The 20,968-nt window shown below is 63.5% G+C and overlaps 1 protein-coding gene across 1 annotated transcript; it reads left to right on the plus strand.

Annotated features, from left to right (window-relative positions):
* The first annotated feature begins 3,756 nt into the window (after positions 1 to 3,756).
* On the plus strand, positions 3,757 to 18,451 carry PRDM12 (PR/SET domain 12). Its single transcript, XM_045846357.1, has 5 exons — positions 3,757 to 3,979; positions 5,759 to 5,949; positions 7,304 to 7,459; positions 15,166 to 15,277; positions 16,826 to 18,451. The coding sequence occupies exons 1-5, from the start codon at positions 3,757 to 3,759 to the stop codon at positions 17,230 to 17,232; spliced, it is 1,089 nt and encodes a 362-aa protein (XP_045702313.1). The 3' UTR covers positions 17,233 to 18,451.
* The last annotated feature ends 2,517 nt before the right edge of the window (positions 18,452 to 20,968 follow it).

A 20,968-nucleotide genomic window follows, 5' to 3' on the forward strand; every position in this document is an offset into this window, starting at 1 on the left:
CCCCCTCCCCCGGGGAGCCGGGGAGCCGGGGCTTGCGCTCCGGACGCGCCCGCTGGAGCGCGCTCGCCAGACCTGAGCGCACCGGCAGTAACGAAAGTGTCCCGCGGGCCGGGCCGCGGGGGCCCGGGGAGCCCCTCACTCGGGGCCCCGGGCTCCTGGTGCGCGGCCCCTGCCCGAAGGGGCGCGCACTGTTGCCTCGAGTGGAAGTGGGACGGCTCTCTGGGCCCGGGCCGCGGCCTGGTGCTCGCCGCGCCCGCCCCCCCCCCCTCCCAGGGCCGGGCAACAAGTAGAAACCGCAGGGCGGGTGGCCGCGGGGCCCCGAGTTCCTCTTAATCTGGCGCGTCCGGCCCTGCTCCCCTCCCCCACCGCGCTCCCCACCGCAGACCCCCGCCCGTGGGTCTGTGGACCGGTCTCAGCCTCCCTCTCTCCACTGCCGTGGGCCCGGCGACAAGGGGAGACGGGCCACGAGGATGACCCCCGAAGAGCCACGGCGGAATGATTCGTTCCGCCCGGAGCCGGGGCCGCGTGAACGGGGGCCCGGGCGGCGGCGGCGGCGGCGGGGATAAAGATGTTCTCCCTGCAAGGGGGTGGGGACGCGGGGCGGGAGCAGGGCCATTCACTCCCGGCCCGGCCCCTCGGGAAGCCGCGCCGAAGAAAGGGGGCCGGGGCCTATTCAAGCCCTACGAGCCGCCCACAATGGGCCGATATACTGGGGGCCTCTCTATTAACGCCCATGAATATTAACGAGATCGCCGAGCGGCGGCCTGCAGGAGCGGGGCGGGGCGGGGTGGGGTGGGGGGCTGGGCGGCGCCGGGGAGCTCGGGCCGGGCCCGCGTCGGGCAGAAGGCGACGAGGCTCACCCGCGGAGAAACCCGCCAACGTGCGGTGCTCTCCCTCGCGGTCTGAGCGAGGCGCGATGAAATCGCAGGGCTCTTGCTCCCGAATTTCAATGGCCCCCCAAGACTGGGGCGCCTCCCCTGGGGCGCGGTCCGGGCGGGTCTACGGCTAGACCGAATTTGGGGTCACAGTGCAGCCGCGCCAGGCCAGAGGGCGCGCGAGTTGGGCGGAGGCCGTTCCGGCTTTGCGTTAACCACCCCCCCCGCCCCCGCCCCGCGCCGCTCCCTGGGTCTGCGGGTCTGCGGGAAAGGAATCGGGCTCCTTCGCGGTCAGAGCCCTCGGTCCCTTTACCTTCTGGCCCCTCGCTGGGGTCAGGACCCAACGGTCGCGCGTCGGAGTGCTTTGCTTAGCGGGGTGTGGTCCGGGGATAGGCAAAGTCCCCCGGGCTTTCGGAGGGAAGTCGCCTGACCCAAAGACAGACAAGCGGCGTGGACAGGGACACTGTCGCCCAGGGAGGAGAAGGGCCCTCCCCAAGGTGCACAGCAGCCCTCGTCCCCCTCGGCCTCCCAGCCGCGCCGAGGTTGGCCGCGGCGCTGGGGAACTGAGCTCGGGGCCCCTGGCAGCGCTGGGTGATGCAGTCTCCTCCGCCCCGGGCGCATTTCCTCCTCCGCCCAGTCTTCGCAGAAGCCACGTCCCCGGCGCCGGTGCCCGGAGCTTTCGTGCCCGGACTCTGTCCGCCCCCTCGGCTCTAGCCAGAGCCGGTGTGACTCGCTGGAGGCGTCTGGAAGGAACCCTAACCCGCGGGCTGCGCGCTCTCCTCCGCAGCGCTGCCCTCTGCTGGCGCAGGCCCGAAGGTCGCTCCTTCCGCCCGGTGCAGCCTCCCCAGGCACCGGCCTCGAGGCGGCCCCGGCGGCCGGCGCGCGGTCCGAAAGCCGGCGGTTGCCCCGGTCCTTAGTTTGCGCCTGGATGGGGACCCGGGGATGTCGGAGGTTACTGGTCAGACCCCCAGCACGCAGAGACCCGGGTCCAGGGCTGCCAGGTGTGAGACTGGCTTGGCAAAGGCCGGATCCCCACGGGGGAGGGAGCTCCTCACCAGGAACCTGAAGACAATAACTCCTCGTGGGAGGGTCGGGTCCCCTGTCCCCCCACCCCCCTCACCCAAGCCTCCACCCTGCGGAGAAGACCCGGGCAGTCGGCTTCCTCCAGCGGACCCGGTTCCGTTGTTATCGGAATCTGAAATAACAGAGGTGGGGAAACTGGCTGAGGAGCCGGGCAGGCGGGGGAGGCGTCCTGTGCCCCCCTCCCTAGTCTGGGGCTGGAGCTGGGCACCCGAGACTAAGTCCGCGAGGCAGCAAGGCCCGGGGGAGGCCCTGGCCTTCCCGCTCTGGCTGTGGGCTCAGCAGCTCCCTGCCTCCGGAGAGAGCCCGGGAGACAGACCGCGCCGGCGGGCCGGTGCCTTGGAGCCTCCCGGCAGAAAGTCTGCTGGCGGGAGGGGGGCGGTGGAGGAATGGGGAGGTGGGGAGGGAAGGGAAGAAGGTGGAGGTCGGAGGAAAAAAAAGAGGCAGGAGGCGAGAAGGAAGAAGCGCGGGGATGCAACGGGTTTCTCCAGGTAGCACACGAACGGAGGAGCCGGGAGCCCCAAGGCCGGAGCGCAGCGCCCACCGAGGCCAGGCCCGGACCGCCTGCAATGTCGGAGGGCGGCGCTTTCGGGTCCGGCTGCTCCCACTTCGAACAGTCCGAGGACCTCTCTCCGCCTCCCCTGTACCGGGCAGGAAAGCCTTTCCGAGCAACCCGCGACTAGTGCGGATTCCGGCCCGCCCTTCCCGACCCCGATCCAGCCCCCCAGGGCCAGGAGCCCATCGCCCACGAAGCCCTGCGAGTGCCGGCCCGGGCCCGACGGCGGCCGCAGCCCCGCCGCGCAGCGCCGCTCGCCCGGGGACGGTCTCACACGCGGCTGCGAGCCGCGAGCGGCGTGGCCGGAGCAGCCCGTTTGAAGCGAAGCGCCGTGTGCGCAGCGCAGCTCAGTTCGGCACCGCCCGCGGGGGGTCTGCGGGGTCTGCGGGGTCCGGGCCGACTACACAGCCCGGGGCTGGAGTCCGGGAGAGCCCGGGGTCCGGCCCAGGAGCTTGGAACCCGTCCGGGCAGGGGTGACCAGCGCAGATCTGGCCTGGGACCGTGGGTGAGCGCGCGGCCTGCGGGGCCCGCGGCCAGCGTCTCCTCCTGCGCAGTCCAGTCCCTGGGGTCCGAGCGAGCCTCGCCGAGCCCCCTCCTCAGCGCCGTCCCCTCCTTTCCGGGCGGCGGGCTGAGCCTCCCTCCCCGCTCCGCGCTTCCCAAGGGGAGAGGAGGAGGAAGAGGAGGAGGGAGGAAGGGCCGGGGAGGGGCGGGCGGGGCGAATGGGGGAGCTGCGGTGGCTAAGGCGCCTTGAGCTCGGCCGGGTACAAGTCTGTCCTCCGACGTCAGGGCGTCATTAATAACCAATTAGGAGGGTCACCGAGGCTCCTATAAAGGCGCTGAGATTTTGCCAAGGCGAAGACCGTCCGGGCCGGGAGTGTGAGCGGCCAGAGCGCGCCCGAGAGCTCCTCGCCGCCGCCGTTTCTCGGCAGCCTCCCGCCCCGCACCCCCCGCACCCGCACCCGCACCCGCCTCCGCCCGCGTCTCCGCTGCCCTCCGGGCCTCCGCTGCCGTCCCCGCCGCCTTCCCCACCTCTCTTCCTCTCGGCCTTGCTCCCCCTCGCTCGTTTCCCTCCCCGCCATCCATCCCCTCGCCGCCCTCCCGCGTCCTCATCCTGCCCCCGCGCCTCCCCCGGCTCCGCCAGCCTCGCAGCCCTCTCCTCCCGCTCCTCCGCTCGCCTCTCGCCCGACACATCCCCGAGTCTGCCCGGCCGGCCGTCCCCCGGCGCCGGCAAGTCCCGGGCCGCCCATGATGGGCTCAGTGCTCCCGGCTGAGGCCCTGGTGCTCAAGACCGGGCTGAAGGCGCCGGGGCTGGCGCTGGCTGAGGTCATCACCTCCGACATCCTGCACAGCTTCCTCTACGGCCGCTGGCGCAACGTGCTGGGCGAGCAGCTCTTCGAGGACAAGAGCCACCACGCCAGCCCCAAGACCGCCTTCACCGCCGAGGTCCTGGCGCAGTCCTTCTCCGGCGGTGAGTCGCGCCGTCGGGGCCGGCAGCGTCCCCTCCTCCGGCCCGCCCCGGATTCCCCGCCTGTCTGCGCGCGGGCTGCGGCGGGGACCCCGGGTTTCGAAGCTGCCCCCCGCGCCAACCCGGGAGTTCCAGACGCTCCGTGCGCCTCTGGTTCCCGCAAGCCAAGCCGGGGCGCGAGCAGCCAAGCCCGGGCGGGGCGGGGGACAGCTCGCCACCCCGCGCGGCTCGCAGAAGGATCGCGGCGCCGGCGCTGCGGGCCCCGCGGCCCAGCGCTCCCCCGCCCGCCCCTCTCCCCTTTGAGCCGGCGGGTTCCTGGCGTTTAAAGCCTTACTAGGCGTGTAATAGCAGTTGACTCAAAAAGAAGGGGTTTTAAATTCATTTAGTTAACTTGGGCTTGACCTGCGAAAGTTCCCACTTAAACCAAGAACTTTAAAAGGCAGCGGGGGCTGGGGAGGGGGCGGAGGGCGGGCGGGCGGGCGGGCGGCCGCGGGGGGAGAGAAAGCCGCGGAGAGAGTGAGGGCGAGAAAAGAGAGCGAGAAAAGTTTCTTTTCTTTAAGATGTCTCAAGTTCTTACTCCTCATTCATCAACCCGCAAACAATATCTTTCCCCGGCGCTGGCATCTCTGCGCGTCGCCCTCTCTTCCCCCTGGACGATTTCTGTTCCTCTCTTAACTCACCGTGCGGACTAATCCCACTTCCATTCACGCCATGTCAACCATCTAATCCCTCCTTTTTGTAAGGGGGATTCCTCGGCCCCTTTTAAACAAGTCCCCTCCGCATTGAGCTACAATTTACTGCTACAGCATTCTTCCAGGGCTAATGAATTTAGAATTAGCAATTTCTTTCGAATGGAGCCGAATGAATGCAATCACTTTAACAGCGTGGCAAATTGCCGGCTGCGCTGCAATGGACACCGTTTAACCCCCTCTTTCAGCCGGCCGGCTCGGTGGGTATTTTCCCAGGTAGCTTAGAGGGGAACCTTGTAAGACATGGAGGCGGCCCCTGCGCGTCTGGCCGCTCCCACACCGATCGTCAGGCCCGGCAGGGGGACCCCCGGGGACTGCGGGCTGCCCCCCAACCCCAGCTCCTCCAAGCCCCGAGAGGCGGCTGCAGGGCCGGCCTGGGTCCGAGAGCCCCGGAGCCGCCCTTCCTGCCTTCCCGGGCCCTGGGCGCACAGAGGGGCACAGGCGCGCCTGAGTCACACAGAGAGCGCAGGGCCTTTTGAGCCCCCGGTGGACTGGGAGTCCGAAGTCTGCACCCAGTGCCGCCTGCTCGGCCCGGGAGCGCGCCCCGGAGGAAGTCAGAGCGCCCGGCCGCGCCCAGGGGGCCCCCCCGAGGCGCGCGGCGAGCGCCGTCCGAGTGACCGGCGTGATGGGCGTGACCGGCAGAAGAACCCAAAACGGAACTGGGCAGAGTCTCTGCTTGGTCATCGCCTCCTCGGGGAGCTGGTCTGAGTTTACCCGTCTGTAAAACCACTCCCTGCGGTCGTTCCAGTCGTTCTTAAACTTTTCCCGGGTGGGGGGTAGAGGAAGTTGTGGGTGCTCTGAGAATTCGTGGAGACAAAAAAGAAAAAAAGTCTCCTAGAAATAAGTCCTAAAGCAACGCCTTGAAGGACACGGAGGGTTCCTGGGTGGCAAACAGTCCCCAGCCCCCGCCCGCCCCCCCCCCGCACAGACATACCGGAGTCACCCGGGCGGATCGGGGGTTGGTCCGTGGGCAGCACGGCGGGCGGGGCCCTCGGGCTCTGACCCCCCGGTGCCCCCGCCCCCGCGCCCGCAGAGGTGCAGAAGCTGTCCAGCCTGGTGCTGCCGGCGGAGGTGATCATCGCGCAGAGTTCCATCCCCGGCGAGGGCCTCGGCATCTTCTCCAAGACGTGGATCAAGGCGGGCGCCGAGATGGGCCCCTTCACGGGCAGGGTCATCGCCCCGGAGCACGTGGACATTTGCAAAAACAACAACCTCATGTGGGAGGTAGGCGCGGGCCGGGGAGAGGGCCCGGGCGGGCGGGCAGGCGGGCGGGCCGGACCTCCCGCCGCTGCGGCTGCTTCCGCGCTCTCGCGTGCGGCTGGGTCCCTGCAGGTTCATTCAGAAAAACAGGACCCTCTTTCCTCTGGCCAAGTCTAGGGAGCCTGACGGTCGCTGGCCCACTTCCCGGAGGAGGGCACCGAGACCCGGGAAGACCAGGTCTCTTGCCCGCAGTCCCACGGAGAGAGAGCTGGACCCACTTCCCAGGCACCTGCATTTTCCCCTCACCCCCAAGCAGCAAGAGAAGTCCCCCGAGCCAGCCCCGGCCGAGCAGGGGGGTGGGGGGCGGTGGCTGGAACGCAGAATGCAGGAGGAGTGCGCCTCTCCCCCCCCAGGCAGAATCATGGCGCTGGCAAAGGTCTTCCCGGCCCCTGCGCTGAGTCAGCTCTGAGCCGGGGCCTGCCCGCCTTCTGCAGGAATAGCTCCCTGACCCCAGCAGTTACCAACCCCGTTTTCCAAAAGGAAACTGAAACTCAGAGAGACTTCTTCCCAGGCCTTCTGGTCCTCCTCCCCCCAAAACAGTGCCCCCGATGCCAGGGAGGGCCACCCTGAGGACAAAGCTGCCCCCAAGGCACTTCCTCCTCTTGGGGCTTCTACCCCGCAGGGCCCAGCGAGGGCCCAGCTCCCCGCTCTCATCCCCCCTCTCCTTGGAAGGCACCTCAGCCCAGCTCCCACCCGCAGACCCCGCCCCGCCAGGGGCCCAAGAAGCAAATACTGCACCTGACCCCACCTCCTCCCTCCCCTGGAGGCCAAGCCAGTGGCTGCTTCCTCTCCTGGTGACTGTGTTCGGAAATTGGGGTCCAGCTTGACCCTTGGATGTCCTTGGAAGCTCCCACAAAGGGGCTCGGGCTCGGCCGGGTGCCCAGGGAGCCAGCTTTACCTCTCCAGGCCCCGTGCACCCTCTGTGTCCTGGTTCCAGTTCCGGTTCTGGCCTGTGCTCCCCACAGCCAGGGGGAGCACCTGTGCACCCCCGAGAGCTGGCTGGGTGGTGCCGTGTCCCATCTGCGACCCCTTGGAGGCCCCTTTCCCCTGGGCGAGGGGAGACGTGGCAGCAGGAGGGAGCCTGTGGGACCCTAGAGGCTGACCCCCTACTGGCCGCTTCTGGCCGGCTGGCCTCGGGCAGGTCCCGGCACCACTGGGGCCTCTGTCCTCGGCTGGAAGACCGAGATGATCAGAGCCGCGCCCACTTCCAGGCGCCAATGTGAGGGTGGAGAGAGAGTGTGTGGGTGCTCCTGGCATGGGGGCCTGGGGCAGGGCCCAGGCGGCACACCTGACACAGCTCCGATTCACCTGTGCCCAGGTGTTCAACGAGGACGGCACAGTGCGCTACTTTATCGATGCCAGCCAGGAGGACCACCGAAGCTGGATGACCTACATCAAGTGCGCACGTAACGAGCAGGAGCAGAACCTGGAGGTCGTCCAGATCGGCACCAGCATCTTCTACAAGGCCATCGAGGTGAGTGTGTGTGCTGCGGGGGCAGGAGGTAGCAGCGGGGCAGGGGGGGGGGCGGCGCGGTGCAGGGCGGCGCGGTGCAGGGCAGCCGTGTCCAAGGGCTGCGGTGGATGGAGGGGCCTTGGCACAGGCCCCGCCGGCTGCCCAGGCCGTACGTAGGGCTGAGGCCCGGGCATCACGGTCTTCGGGAGCCTGACCGCCAGGCAAGCTGTCTGCTGCCGGTCAGAAAGGACGCACCTTCTGTCACGATGCCATTGCGACTCCTGTGCACTGCCACAGTGAGGTCCCTGGGTATCTGCCGAGGGTGTCCTGGGGCTCAGAAGCCGCAGGGATACAGAGAGCAAGACCTGGGAAGGCAGCCCAGGGAAAGCCTTCGGGTGGGAGTGGGGCGTTGCGCCTGCTCCGTCTCCGCTGTGCGTGGTCCCTCGTTCGGCAAGCGTCGGGCACCGATGGCATGTGGGGCGTGACTCCAGTCTGACGGTCACATACCGACCTCTCTGGACACCAGGCTTCTCCTGGATGCCGTGCACACATTACCCCATTTAACCCCCGAGTATTTACTCTGCAAGGGAGGGCTCTGCGGTCGCTCCTGTTTACAGACATGGACCCCGGATCTCGGCTGGTGGCGGGCAGCCTCAGGAGCTCTGACAGGGCATCGGGGACCATGCAAATGCTGATGCCTGTGCTGGGGGAGCTCCTCAGAGGAGAGGGAGAGGGTGCAGGCAGATCAAGGCCACGTCCCATGGTCCGTGCAGGGGAGCGAAGCCGGACCCAGGCCTGAGGAGGTTCCGGGAGGTGGGAGACAGAGACGCTTGGGCGGAGGCAGACGAGCTCCCAGTGTCTGGGGAGGAGCGGCTGGCCGGCTGACTGGTGGCAGCCGAGGAGGGCCACCCTGTCGAGCCCTTCCCTGAACAGTGTCCCTTGGCAGGAAACTTGCTCAGCATCTGGCCCAGGACGGGGTGAGCCGCCCACCCCCTCCCCTCACTCTCGGTGGCAGGTTGTGAGCGAGTGCTGTGTGGGGTGGGGTGGGGGGGCTGTTTCCCCCACACCTGCCCTGACCTCATGCCTCTGCCTGCTCGTGGGCAGAGGCCCAGCGCCCCTCTAGGTGGGGCTGCGCTCGGGTGAGATTTTTGAGTGGTCTGAAGGAGCCTCTCCAGAGTCCGGCAATGACTTCTTGTCCGTCCGCACTCCATTCTGTCCCTGGGACTCAGAGCCCCAGTCCTTCCGAGGCCCGAGGGGCACCGGGGCCAACAGCCTCTGCAGTTGAGGTCGGCTTGTCCGGGACTGACCAGGCCCCAGAGAATCTCCTAGGGCTGACCCCAGACTGGTGTTTGTCTGGGTGGCCGGGGTGGGTCCCAGCTGCAGGGAGTGGGTGTGGGGGCGGGGTGGGGGGGGCGCCGGGAGGAACAGGGAGTCGAGAGTAAGGAAAGGTGAGCATCTTGGAGTGGTGTTCGGGGAGGGAGGGGGTGCAGCATGAGGCAGTGGCATGGGAGTACCGACGGTGGCCTGGGACAGAGGTGGCTCCTGTGACCACCCAGTGGGGCTAACAGCCTGTGGGAGCCAGGGCTCCCCACCCAGACATCCTAGAATCGGCCTCGGGTGTGGCCCAGCCACACTCCTAATGGAGAGCATTCTCCCAGACCCTCCCCCTCTTCCCCCCTCACACACTGGCTCCCGTGTGTGCACTGCTACCCAGCCATCCAGACACCGATGAGCAGGGGATGCACACTCACGCCGTCCCTCCCACGCAGACACACGCACACGCACACGCACGGGGGAGACAGACCAGGCATGCCGGCCCGATTGTGGCAGAAGGGCTCCTGGCCTGGGCAGGTGCGTGCGGTGGCAGGCGCTGAGTCTTGTTGCCTCGTGCTCTGGCTGCGGTCCTGCTGGCGGAGAGCTGAATGCAGCCGGGGAAAAATCAGCAGAGGTTCAGACAGGAATTCAGAGCCGGGGGCGAGGGAGCTGAAGAGTATCTTTCAGGAGGAACCTGCATTTATAAAATTTTTCAAAAGTCATCCACGTTCAGTCGGGAATTTAGGTTGATAAAAGGAGATGGAGGGGGAATGGCATCATAGACGATACCGGCGGACAGAGGGCACCTGCTGGCCTTGAAATGCGCGTCCTCCGCAGCGTTCGCCAGTCCGGGAAGACCGGCTGTTGCAGGGAGGGGCGAGGAAACACATCATGCCGCCCATTCCATTCTTCATGCGTGAAGCTGGGCACGCTTTTCTGTGGTGGCGGTTTTCTCGGGTTGTGTTGCCACGTCAGATCCCGCTCACCACAGTGAGTGTGTCCCGGGCGCGCGTGACTGCCACGCAGCAGGGCGGGGAGGCCGGCGCGCAGGCGGCCCTCGGAGGCCGGCCCAGAAGAAACCTCCGCGCGCCGCCACGCCCCAGCCGCCGCCGCCGCCGCCGCCGCCGCTGGGTCAGCTGGTGGTTGTCTGCCGCTGCGGCAGTCCGCCGAGGACAGGGCCCCTGCGTCCTCATCTCTCTGTCACTCACAACTATTTATATTTCTTAACAGTAACCCATTATTTGCCCCCCCCCCCAAAGAACGGGAAGGAAGATTTTTACTCCGTAAGCAGAATACACGGAGACAGAGGCCAGCCAGTCCGTGGAGAGCCCCAGGCCGGCTCTGCGTCTGGCTGTGTCCACTGCCATGCTGCCCCTGGGCACCCCATCTTGCTCATTTCAACCTGCAAGAATTTACTGCCACCCCCGTTGCCTACGATGACGCTTCTAGAAACTTCCCAGCCCCTAGCACGTGGGAGTTAGATGTGGAGAGGGGCTGGGTTGAAGGGGGACAGATGGACCCAGTTCTCCCAGGAAAACAAAACCCGCTCCCCCAGGGAGCCTGGCCTTTTGCCTCCAACTCTCGGCCCAGAGGACGTAGGGAGAAGTTGGGAAGGTTTGGGAACGGGGAGGAAAATCCCCAGTCTTTCCCTCCCTAGTTTTTTTGTTTTGTTTGTTTTGTTTTGTTTTGCAAATTGCTGTTTCGGAAATGTGGACTTTTCTTTTTGCTATTTTCCTTTTTATTTTAGACAGCTGAGTTGTAGTGTGCCCCCCCCCACCCCCGGAGCCCCATAGCCCCATCTCTCCTTCTGTTGGCCGTGGGAGGACACGCACTATTTTCCTTCACCGTGCTCACGGCGGGGCGCAGTCCGGGCACTCTGATTATTCCTAAGTGACATTAGCGACACCACCCTCCGTGAGAGCACTCGCCACGGGCCGGCAGCCGGCTAAGGCTTAGCGGCTTTCCGGAAACAGAACCCTCTCAGCCCTGTGAGGCGCCCCCCCGTCACCCGCCTCCCCCCCATCTTAACGACCAAGACGAAGCCGCAGTTCAGGGAGGCTGCGGGAGGTGACGGAGCTGCGATCTGAACCCGAGCCTGCCTGGCCCCAGAGCAGAGCCTGTGGTCGCCGTGCCGTGGGGCCTCCCTGGCCAATAGCTATTTGCTGGAACTCTATTAATTGGTGTGTCGGGACATCTGCGGCGCAGTGGAAATTGATATTCATCCAGATGACACTGACATCCTTCTGGGCTGGGGCTTCTGTGCCTCCCGGGGAAGGGGTGGGCCGCCGCGCCTCCTGGGGACATGTTCGATAGCGTGGCATGAATCTGTATTAGGAAAACAAACCCCAGTCCCTGTCATTTCAATTTATAATACAGATTCAGAAATGGAGATGGGGCGGCACACACCCACCTCGTGGGCCGGCAGGGGAGGCCAGGAAGCATGATGCGAGAGACCGTGCACTCTGTCAAGGAAAGACTCGGACCCTGCGCCCCACCCCGGTCTGGGGGAGGTGGATTTCAGGGTGTGTGGCTCAGCTGCTCTGGGAATTGCCGGGTTTATGGCATGTCCTGGGCCCACCGCTGCTCCCAGACAAGCGAACCAGCAGCGGATTCTGGTTCTCTGAGCCCCAGTGGAGAGCCCCGGCCGGGGCCAGACTGGCGTGTCGGCCATAAAGAAACAGCGCCAGTGGGGGCACAAGGGGGCCTGCTGGGGACCGCGGCTGTCCTTGGCTCCTGGGTGGCTGGCTGGCGGGAAGCTGGGGCCTCTGGACAGTAATACCAGGACCTTAGGGAGGAGGCTGCCGGCTCTCCTCTGGTCTCCTGGTCTCGATCTCCGGGTCATTGCGCGAGGGGTGGCTGGGGGCAGGCAGAGAGCAGAGGTCGGCCAGGGGCTGCCGCTGGCTTCCCAGGGCTCGGAAGGGTCGAGGGGGATTCCGCGCCCAGCCTCAGTGTCGGGGAGGGTGTCTTTCTGGGTGGGCTTCTCGCCGCGTCCTTCTCAATTCCAGTAGCTTCTTCTGGACGGATTTTTTTTCCTCTTTATTATTATTACTATTTTATATAAAAGTAGTATGGGAGTGGCACATTATTATTTTTTTAAAACATCAGAGGCCTCGTGTAGAAAATGGAAGCCATTCCGCCACGTCGCGCCGCTCCCCACGAGCCGTGAGTCAGCAGCGTCTGTTAGCCTCAGAAGGACAGACGCTTCCGGGGGAAGACGCAGCCAGAGTGGGAGAGAGCGCCTCTTCACTGTGCACGCTTGTGCGAGTTTACACCTCTCTGTCCATGGCTCTGCATCCCTGCTTTACCTTCGTGGTTGATTTTATTTTATTTTATTTTATTTACTTTTTTAAAAGATTTTATTCCCAGTCAAGACACATGCCCGGGTGGCAGGCTAGGTCCCCCGTAGGGGGTGCGTGAGAAGCAACCACACATTGATGTTTCTCTCGCTTTCTTTCTCCCTCCCTTCCCTTCTCTCTAAAAATAAATAAAATCTTTTTTAAAATATTTTTTAAAAATAAAGATTTTATTTGTTTATGTTTTTAGACAGAGGGGAAGGAAGGGAGAAAGAGAGGGAGAGAACCATCAATGTGTGGTTGCCACTCACGTACTCTCACCGGGGAACCTGGCCTGCAACCCGGGCACGTGCCCCGACTGGGAATCAAACCCGTGACTCTTTGGTTCACAGGCCGGTGCTCAATCCACTGAGCCACGCCAGTCAGGGCTGTAATTAAATTTAGTAAAACTAATTTTAGCACATTTTAAAAAGGTGAGTAAATAAATGATTCACGCTTATTTTGAAACACTCAATACTGAAGCTGTTAAGTTAAAAAGAATCTTCCCAGTGACCATTCTGGATAATAATATTCAAACTGTATGCCATCTCAGAGGTTCTTGGCTCCTCACTCATCGCTGTTTTTGTTGTTGTTTTCATTTCACGTGGACGGTCATTGTCAGTTCACACGAAAGGTCCAGGGTTGACTTAGGTGCCCAACTCCCAGACCTGGAGCTGGAGGCGGAGAAGCAGCTCAGGGCGACATTTGTGGGGGCCCGTGGAACCTCCCGCGCCTGTCTGTGCCCTGCGAGGTGATATGGGGCCAGGAAGTGGTGGCGCCAGGTGGGGGCGCGTGTCTTCGGGGCCTGCAGGCCCAGCCTGTGCTCTCGTTGGAGAGGGAAGGCAAAGCCTCAGGTCCCCCTGGGCGCTAACGGTGCCAGCAGCCGGGCGCCGCGCTGCAGGCTCCACGGGGGTGACTGTGGGACTCGATACACTGGAGATTGCCGCCAGCGTCTCTGGGAGGCCCGCAGCCTGGGGTGGCGGGGGCGGGGTGGGGAGAAGTATGCACGCAGATTATAACGAGCTCTCGTGTGCATCCACCCTGCAAAGCCCTGTGTGCGCCTAGCTCCACTGCGCCCCCACGGGCAGCCAGGGAGGCCAGAGCCACGGAGCCGCCCCTGCTTTACGGTTGGGGAAACGGAGGCCCAGAGACTTGCCCAAGGCCACAGGCCCAGCAGACGGGGAGCCCGAGGGAACCCCGACACGCCCGGAGCTGGAACCCTGGGCGGCCCTGTCCCCTGGAGGAGGGAGCACACTCAGACCGCCTGACGCGGGGCTGGCTGCTTCTGAGGAAGCGCGGTGGGTACGTGTTTGGTTTCATCTGAAAATGGAAGCCGGGGCTTGGGACGATGTTGGAGGGGACTTTCAATCAGAGTCTTAACGTTGGGGCACCTCAGGGGCCCCCAGCCCTCTCGTTTGAGGCGAGGTGGCTCACGGAAGGTGGCAGAGGTCCCGCCTGCACTGTCTCGTGGAGAGCGGCTTCCTTCACAGTGAATTTGTCTGAAATATTTCAGGGGCTCCCAGACCCTCTCTCTTCGCCACCCCTCGCCCAGCGGGGCCTCCTGCTCTGGCCCGCTGGCGTCCTGGATGGCCAGCGTGACCGTGAAGGACTGGGGGGGGGACCTCCGGGACCTTCCGCCGTGGCGCCTGCTTTCTCTGGGGCCCCGCCTCACTTCCCTCCGTTTCAGGCTGCACTTGGTGCTTCCGTTTTGAAACCCTGGAGCTGGAACCAGGGTTTCACCGTCTGCCTGGCTTCCCGTCACCCGCTTACCCTGAGGCTTGACGTGAGGCGCTGTGGGCCGTGTGGCCTGCTGAGAAGGGGCATGGGGACCCCTGGCTGAGTCTTAGGGGGATTCAGTCGCCTGGGCTCCCTGCACGTCCCTTCTCCCACCCGCCTCTCTCTGCGCCCCTCCGCTTCCAGGGAGTGGGGGTGGCCGTCCCAGGGTCTTCCTGGCCCTGACCAGAGGGAGGAAGGCACCCCAGCAGCAGGTCCCCAGTGTGCTGGGGGTCTGTGGGCTGGAACCACATGGAAGGGGTGGGGGCCTGGGGCCTTCGCTGTGACCACAGAGGCCGAGGGAGGGTCCTGCGCAGCTGTGAGGTCAGACACCCCGAAATGGAATGCCCCCCGAAATGGAGAGCATCGCTGAGAGAGGGCCCACCAGGAACACAAGCCAGCTGTGCCTGGGGGTGTCCACCTTTCTCTGGGTGGATCAGAGTGACCCCTGGGGTGGGTGCCAGAGCTGGCTCTTCTGGGGCCCAGGCGTCAGGAGGGCGGTGGGCCACCCCCACTCTCATTTGTCCCAGCTGGCTGGGAGCCCCTCGAGATGCCCCGGCGTGGGGCGCTCACGGCCGGCCCCACCCGGGAGCAGGCCTCCCTGGACCGTCCCTGCAGACCCTCCCGCCCGATGGCCGTTTTCCCGGGGGCACGTCCTTCCCCGGGAGCAGCAGAGCCCTGTCACCATCTGTGGGGTTCTGTGCCATAGACCCGGGACAATGGCATGATGGGTTTTATTTAAGGCCAGTGTTGTTTGAGGCTGAGTGGCCCGGCGTTGCCTCAGGAGGCGTCCTTGCAGAGCCCCGCGACGGGCAGAGAGGCCCGTGACGCGGTGCTGCCTGGTGGGTGAGAGCTGTCTCCAGAACGCTGTCGGGCAGGGTGCAGCCGAGCACCGTAGGTGCTCCCCCAGCCCACGCTCCTCGGGAACACCCAGCTCAGCCCTGCAGACCCGAGGGCTGGCTGGCGCTGCTTCCCCTCCGTAAGAAATGAAACGTTTTCTAGCTTTTGGCCCGTGACGTCTGCCTGCTGCCAGGCTTCCTTCCGGTCTGTTGCCGTCAGCGTGGGAGCACGTGCGTGGCTGGGAGGCCGCTCTGTTCCTTCGGACGACAAGAAGCCTGGGCGGGGAGAGGGGGCGCGGCACTGCAGGCTGTCCTGTGTTCGTGCAGCTTGCTGGGGACGGCGTGCAGCTCCAGGGCAGGCGCCCGGACAGCTGCCTCCTGGCGCTGAGGGGCTGTGCCCAGAGCTCTGCCCCCCGCCCCTCACACCGGCTGCGACCTCCCTGACCTCCGCCTGCCTCCTTCCCCGCAGATGATCCCCCCGGACCAGGAGCTGCTGGTGTGGTACGGGAACTCGCACAACACCTTCCTGGGCATCCCCGGCGTGCCCGGGCTGGAGGAGGACCAGAAAAAGAACAAGCATGGTAGGTGTGCTCCATGAGGCCAGGGGACAAAGGACCCTGGGAACCCAGTGTGTGTGTGTGTGCGTGTGCGTGTGTGCCGTGTGGTGGGGAGGCTCCTGGCTTCCGGGGACCCTGGCTCACCCTCCAGCATCGCTGAGCACACGGGACCGACTGGTCCGAGGAGGCCGGCGCCTCCGGAGCCACAGCGTGTTGTGTCAGGAACAGGCAGCGGGGTTGGCAGGAGGGGCTGTGGGAGCCTGGATGGAGTCCCACTTCTGCCGTGCAGTCTTGGGAACGGCTCTGTGACTCAGTTTCCCCAACTTTTTAAAAAAGCATTTATTTATTTTTAGAGAGAGGAGAAGGGGGGAAGACAGTGAGGGAGAGACACATGGATCGGTTGCCTCTCCCACACCCTCAACTGGGAACGTGGCCGGCAACTCTCTAGGCATGTGCCCTGACTAGGGACTGAACTGGCGACCTCTCGGTTCGCAGGCTGCGCTCCGTCCACTGAGCCCCACCAGCCAGGGCAGTTCCCCCATCTTTACAGAAAGGAAGCTGGGCGGGGCGCTCTCTGAGCTCCCTTCAAGCTCGGGCACCCTGTACCCTTCCCTGCTCTGTCGCCGGTACCCAGCTGGCACAGACCAGGCCCTGGGGCCAACCTGTTGGGTGAAGGCGGGGCCGAGTGCACCTCCAGGTGCGTGGGGGGCAGGGACGCTGGCCATCATGACAGAGACCTTTTGCTCAAGACCTGTTTTGTGCTAAACGTGTTACAGGTATTATCCCACTGGGGTCCTCAGAAAATCCTTGTGAAATTTGATTATCCTTGTTTTTAGAGGATGTTTCTGAGGCTCACAAGTTATGTTGACCCAGTCTGTACTCTGCAGCTAATGTTCACACATGGCAACTTCTCCAGTCCAGTCCTCACTGCAGGGTCGTGGGGGTGATGCCGCTGTTGCCTCCATTTCAGGGACGAGGAAGGGAGGCGCGGTTCTCTCGCACATAGAAGGCACTCAGGAAATGTTTGTGGGGTGAATCAATGAAAGGAATTCTTTTGAGGGTGTGCAGGGGGTATAATAGTTACTTCCACGTAGGGAGGGCTCCCGTGAGGCAGGCACTTTCCATGTGCGGGCGGACTAAGGCAGGTAAGCGCCCGGCAGTTTTTAGTGATAGTCTCCCACAGTCCTGCAGCGCCCCGTGAGGTGGTCGTAGGCTCCCATTTTGCAGGTGAGAAAGTTGAGGTTTGGTGAGGCCCAGCCACTAAGCCTCCGGTTTCACAGCGTTTGGAGTCAGCTCTGGTCTGACCTCTGGGCTCTTGCTGCTCCTCCCATTCCCTTGCCAGCGCTCCCCATCAGTTGCCCTGCAACCACCAGTGGATTAGAGGTGGGCAGATCGGCGGATCCCAGGATCCCCGAGAAGAGCGCGCGCGAGGGGAGCGTGGTGTGCGAGGGGCGTGGGGCAGGCGTGCCGGACTTCGGGGGCGCAGTTCTAACGAGGCTGCTCTCTCTGCCCCACCCCCGCCTGCCTCTTGGCTCCTCTCCCCTTCCTTCCCGGCCCGGGCCTCGCGGCCAGAGGATTTCCATCCCGCGGACTCGGCTGCGGGCACCGCGGGTCGCATGCGCTGCGTCATCTGCCACCGCGGCTTCAACTCTCGCAGCAACCTGCGCTCGCACATGCGCATCCACACGCTGGACAAGCCCTTCGTGTGCCGCTTTTGCAACCGCCGCTTCAGCCAGTCGTCCACACTGCGTAACCACGTGCGCCTGCACACGGGCGAGCGCCCCTACAAGTGCCAGGTGTGCCAGAGCGCCTACTCGCAGCTGGCCGGCCTGCGCGCCCACCAGAAGAGCGCGCGCCACCGGCCGCCCAGCGCCGCGCTGCAGGCGCACTCGCCCGCGCTGCCCGCGCCCCACGCGCACGCGCCTGCGCTCGCCGCCGCGGCCGCCGCCGCGCACCACCTGCCGGCGATGGTGCTGTGAGCGCCGCGCTCGCGCCTTCCCGCCTGCGGCGCCCGGGCCCCCTGCTGCTGCTCTCTTCCGACCGGACCTCCGGCAGTGGCGGTGCGCTCCAAGAGTGACCCCCCAGGCATACATTTTTCACCCCGTTTTTCAGATGAGGACACTGGACACTGGAGGACGACGTTCCTTTCCTGGGGCCACCCAACTTGTTGCAGCTGCTCCGCTGCCTCCTTTTGGGGTGGGTGGTCCCCATGCCCGGCTTCACCTTGTCCTGTTGAGCCGGCCGCCCAGACTGGCATCCCCCCTCGTGGATGGCAGGACAAGGGAATGAAAGTCTCCGGGGGCCCTGAGAGGGGGAAGGGATCGCCGACTCCCCCACGGAGAGCTGTGTGTTGGGAATGGAGAGAGAGCGACCTTCCTGTCCCAGAGTCGCCTGGCGTGCGCCCGCCCCTCTGTCCCCTCATCCTTCCTCTTGCAACTCGTCACCTGCAGGGTCCAGAGTACGGACGTGACTTTGAGAGCTGGGGGCCGACGGGACTCGGAGGCAGTCCGAAAAGCCCCTGGAGACCTGCACTGCCCTGGGGGTAGGGGGCGGTGTCTCCTTCCGGCCACCTTCCTTCCCCCGACCCAGCCGGGCTCCCAGGGCGTGGCTGGGGCACGGACTTTGCAGAGCTGAGAGTGCCGGCAAAACAGACACCCGCTGTGGGACCCCGGGCAAGGACCTGTCCCTCTTTGGGCCTCAGTTTCTCCTTTGCCCCGTCTATACAATGAGAGCGTTGGACCGAGGCCCCCTCCCCTTCAGCTCTGACCTCGGGCTTGGGAAGGGGAGGTTTCCCGGCCAGTCCTCGCCACACTGCAGCTAGCGGAGCGCGGGACTGGATTGTCTGCCGGGGAAGCTCTTCCTAGCCCAGCCCGCCCACGCCCGCCCTCGCTCTTTCCCGTTTTCCCCAAACTCGGCCCTAGCGCCCTCTGGTGTCACCTCTCCCGCCTTGCAGTCATTTACCAGTATTTCCGTAGGACGTTTTGTAAGATAAAGAAACTATAATAATAATATTAATGAAAAGTATAAAATGTATAGAGTTTTCAAGAAGCTGTGTTCTACTTCCAGAAAATGGTCACTTTAACTTTGTAAATATTTATCTAAAATGATATTTACAAAACTGTGATATATATTACTTGATTGTATATGTATAACTGTAAATACATTTGTACCTCTCTTGTATTCTAAAATAAAAATCACTTGAGCATTTATCACTTAGCATCTGAATGGGCCGACTCTTCTGTCTGCATGAAAAGGAAATACGGAAGGTGCCTGGAGGCTGGACAGGGCGTGGGAGGAATTGTCCCGTGTACCTGTTGTGCCCTGTATACGGAAAATTCTTTCTGTCACAACTGGAGTGTCAGCTCCCGGAGAGCTGGCCACCGTGCAAAGCAACCAGAATCTCAGAAGGGAATGGGCTGACCCATGCTTTCCAGCTGACTCTCAAGGATGAGTGCCCCACGTTTTCACTTCCCCAAAATGTTTCCTCCCCGCCCCCATTTTCATGGACAACTCGAAGGAATCCAAGCAGCCAGGGGAGGAGGTGGATGGAGATGGCCACCAAGTACCCTCCCAATGCCTAGAATTCCCAGTGCTTTGGGCACCCGTTCCCGACACCCCTTGAGGAGGACCAGAGGGCACAGGGCCCGTCCCTGCAGGGTCCGGCCGTGGCTCCTCCCTCCAGGAGGCTGCGTGACACTGGAGAGTGTGAGTTCACACTTGAGCTCCAGAACAAGCCAGCGGGGAGGGTGTCACCCATCCAGGCTACTGGCCGCCTCAGGCACACCTCTCTGTGCATCCTCATCTAGCCACGCGCACCTGTGCACACACGTGTAGACACTAGAATGCACACTCACACGCGCCGGCCATCCCCGTTTGGAGATTCAGGTGCGTATTCCCAAAGATCCCTATACTCTGGGGGATTGCACGCTGGCAGGTGGGGGCACGGGCGGAGATGGACATCTCATGTGTTCATTTGCATATCCCATCTGGGATCTCCTTCCCTGGGCAGGGCCCGTGTTCGATGTCACCCTTGGTAGCCCCTCCCCCTCCTCCCATCACAAGGCTTTCCATTCCTCTGGCACCTCCCACTAGGTTTCTGCTGCCTCTGGTGGCCCCTGGCATCACCCTCCTCTCATTACAGCCCCCACCTGGGCCTCTGACCAAAGCTATCTGTCCCGAAACCCATTCCCTCTGGGTGCAGACGGGTGATGTAGGACTAAACACCCTTCTGGCTCCGATGCCCTGCTTCTCAGACAGTAATGCTGGACTCCTAAAGAACGGTCTGCAGTCGGGAGCCTGTGATAAAAATCTAAATAGATTTCCACGTATAATTTTATGATGTCCCAGCCACAGATCACCAGGAGCCACAGTCCAGTCCCTAGAACCCACCTGGTGGCGGCAGGTTGTAATTGCAGACTAAAATGCATCTGGTAAGGCTGCCGAGGTCCTTCCCTGCAGGAGACAGGAGGGTGAGCAGACGGGGACCGTGGGTGTGAAGAATTCGCTATACTCACAACTCCCTAGACTCTAGTAGCATGGCACACCACGCAGGGCCACACAGGGAGGCAGAGGAAGCAAGGAGCAAATGTGGGGGTGGGGGGGAAGCTTTTACTACAGCTTTCATGGGAAGACCGGGTGAGGCAGGGTGAGCAGGTTTAGGATTGACTAGTTTGAATACTTCCAGCGGGCTCCGCACCCTCTAGTACCTGGCCTGGGGGTGATGAGGGCAGCTGGACAGTGGCTTGAAGTGTCACACTGAGAGTTATTCCAGATAAGGCAGTCACGGAAGGCTTCTTGGAGGAAGTGATTTTCTCACAGAGAGAGGGGAGGGGAAGGAGAAAAAGAGGGAGTGAAACATCAGTTGGTTGCCTCTTGTGCACACCCCCAACTGGGGACCTGGCCCACAACCCAGACTGGTGCCCCTACTGGAATCGAACCAACCACCTTTTGGTGTGCAGGCCGATATTCAATCCAATCCACACCAGCCAGGGCAGAGGAAGTGACTTTTGAGCTGAGATCTGAGTGAGGAGAAGCGGCTGCACAAGGACCTGGGGGGAGGGAATTCCGTGCAGAGACGGCCAAAAATGCACAGGGCCTGGGGCTGAGACGAGATTGGTGTACAGGGCACTGAGAGGTGAGCGGTGCTTCTGGCTGCAGTACAGCGAGCAGGGGAGCAGGTCAGGCGGCGAGTGAGGTCAGATCCAGGCAGGGCCCAAAATGATGAGTTTAGATTTTATTCTTTGTGTAAAGGGAAGGCACCAGAAGCCTGGAAGTGGTTGAAATTGGTCTGTTTCTAAAAGCTCCCTCTGGCTGCTGTATGGAGATTGGATGGTAGGCGGAGCAAACTCAGAATTAGGGGGAGGAGCTAGGAAGTGACGCCCAGGTCAGAGATGAGGATGACCGGCTTGGGGTCTTGGGGTGGTGGCCCTGGAGATGCACAGATGGGGAAGAGGACCCCAACACCTAAGTCTGAGCTTAGGAGTCTCCGTTTCTGACAAGGCCCTCTGGGACGTGCACTGTGTCTCTGTGGTGTGAAGAGAGGACCGCACTGATGGGGAGTCTGGAGTCGTGGGTCCTAATCCCCGCTGCAGGTCTGTTGTTGGGACTCAGTGACCCGAAATGACCGACGATCAGGGGCAGCAATGCCCACCTTCAAGATGGGCTAAGTGTGAGGACTAAGTCACATGACGTTTGTACAGCACTCAGCAAAGGACC

Source organism: Phyllostomus hastatus, unplaced genomic scaffold (assembly GCF_019186645.2).
Source record: "Phyllostomus hastatus isolate PE091 unplaced genomic scaffold, TTU_PhHast_1.1 phas_contig_495, whole genome shotgun sequence".
Taxonomy (NCBI): domain Eukaryota; kingdom Metazoa; phylum Chordata; class Mammalia; order Chiroptera; family Phyllostomidae; genus Phyllostomus; species Phyllostomus hastatus.

Excerpts from the sequence above, each read along its gene's own strand:
- PRDM12 (XM_045846357.1), top strand. The coding sequence starts at position 3,757 with ATGATGGGCTCAGTGCTCCCGGCTGAGGCCCTGGTGCTCAAGACCGGG. Across the intron at positions 3,980-5,758 it reads GGCGCAGTCCTTCTCCGGCG|AGGTGCAGAAGCTGTCCAGC; the intron begins GTGAGTCGCGCC and ends CCGCGCCCGCAG. Across the intron at positions 15,278-16,825 it reads CCAGAAAAAGAACAAGCATG|AGGATTTCCATCCCGCGGAC; the intron begins GTAGGTGTGCTC and ends CCTCGCGGCCAG.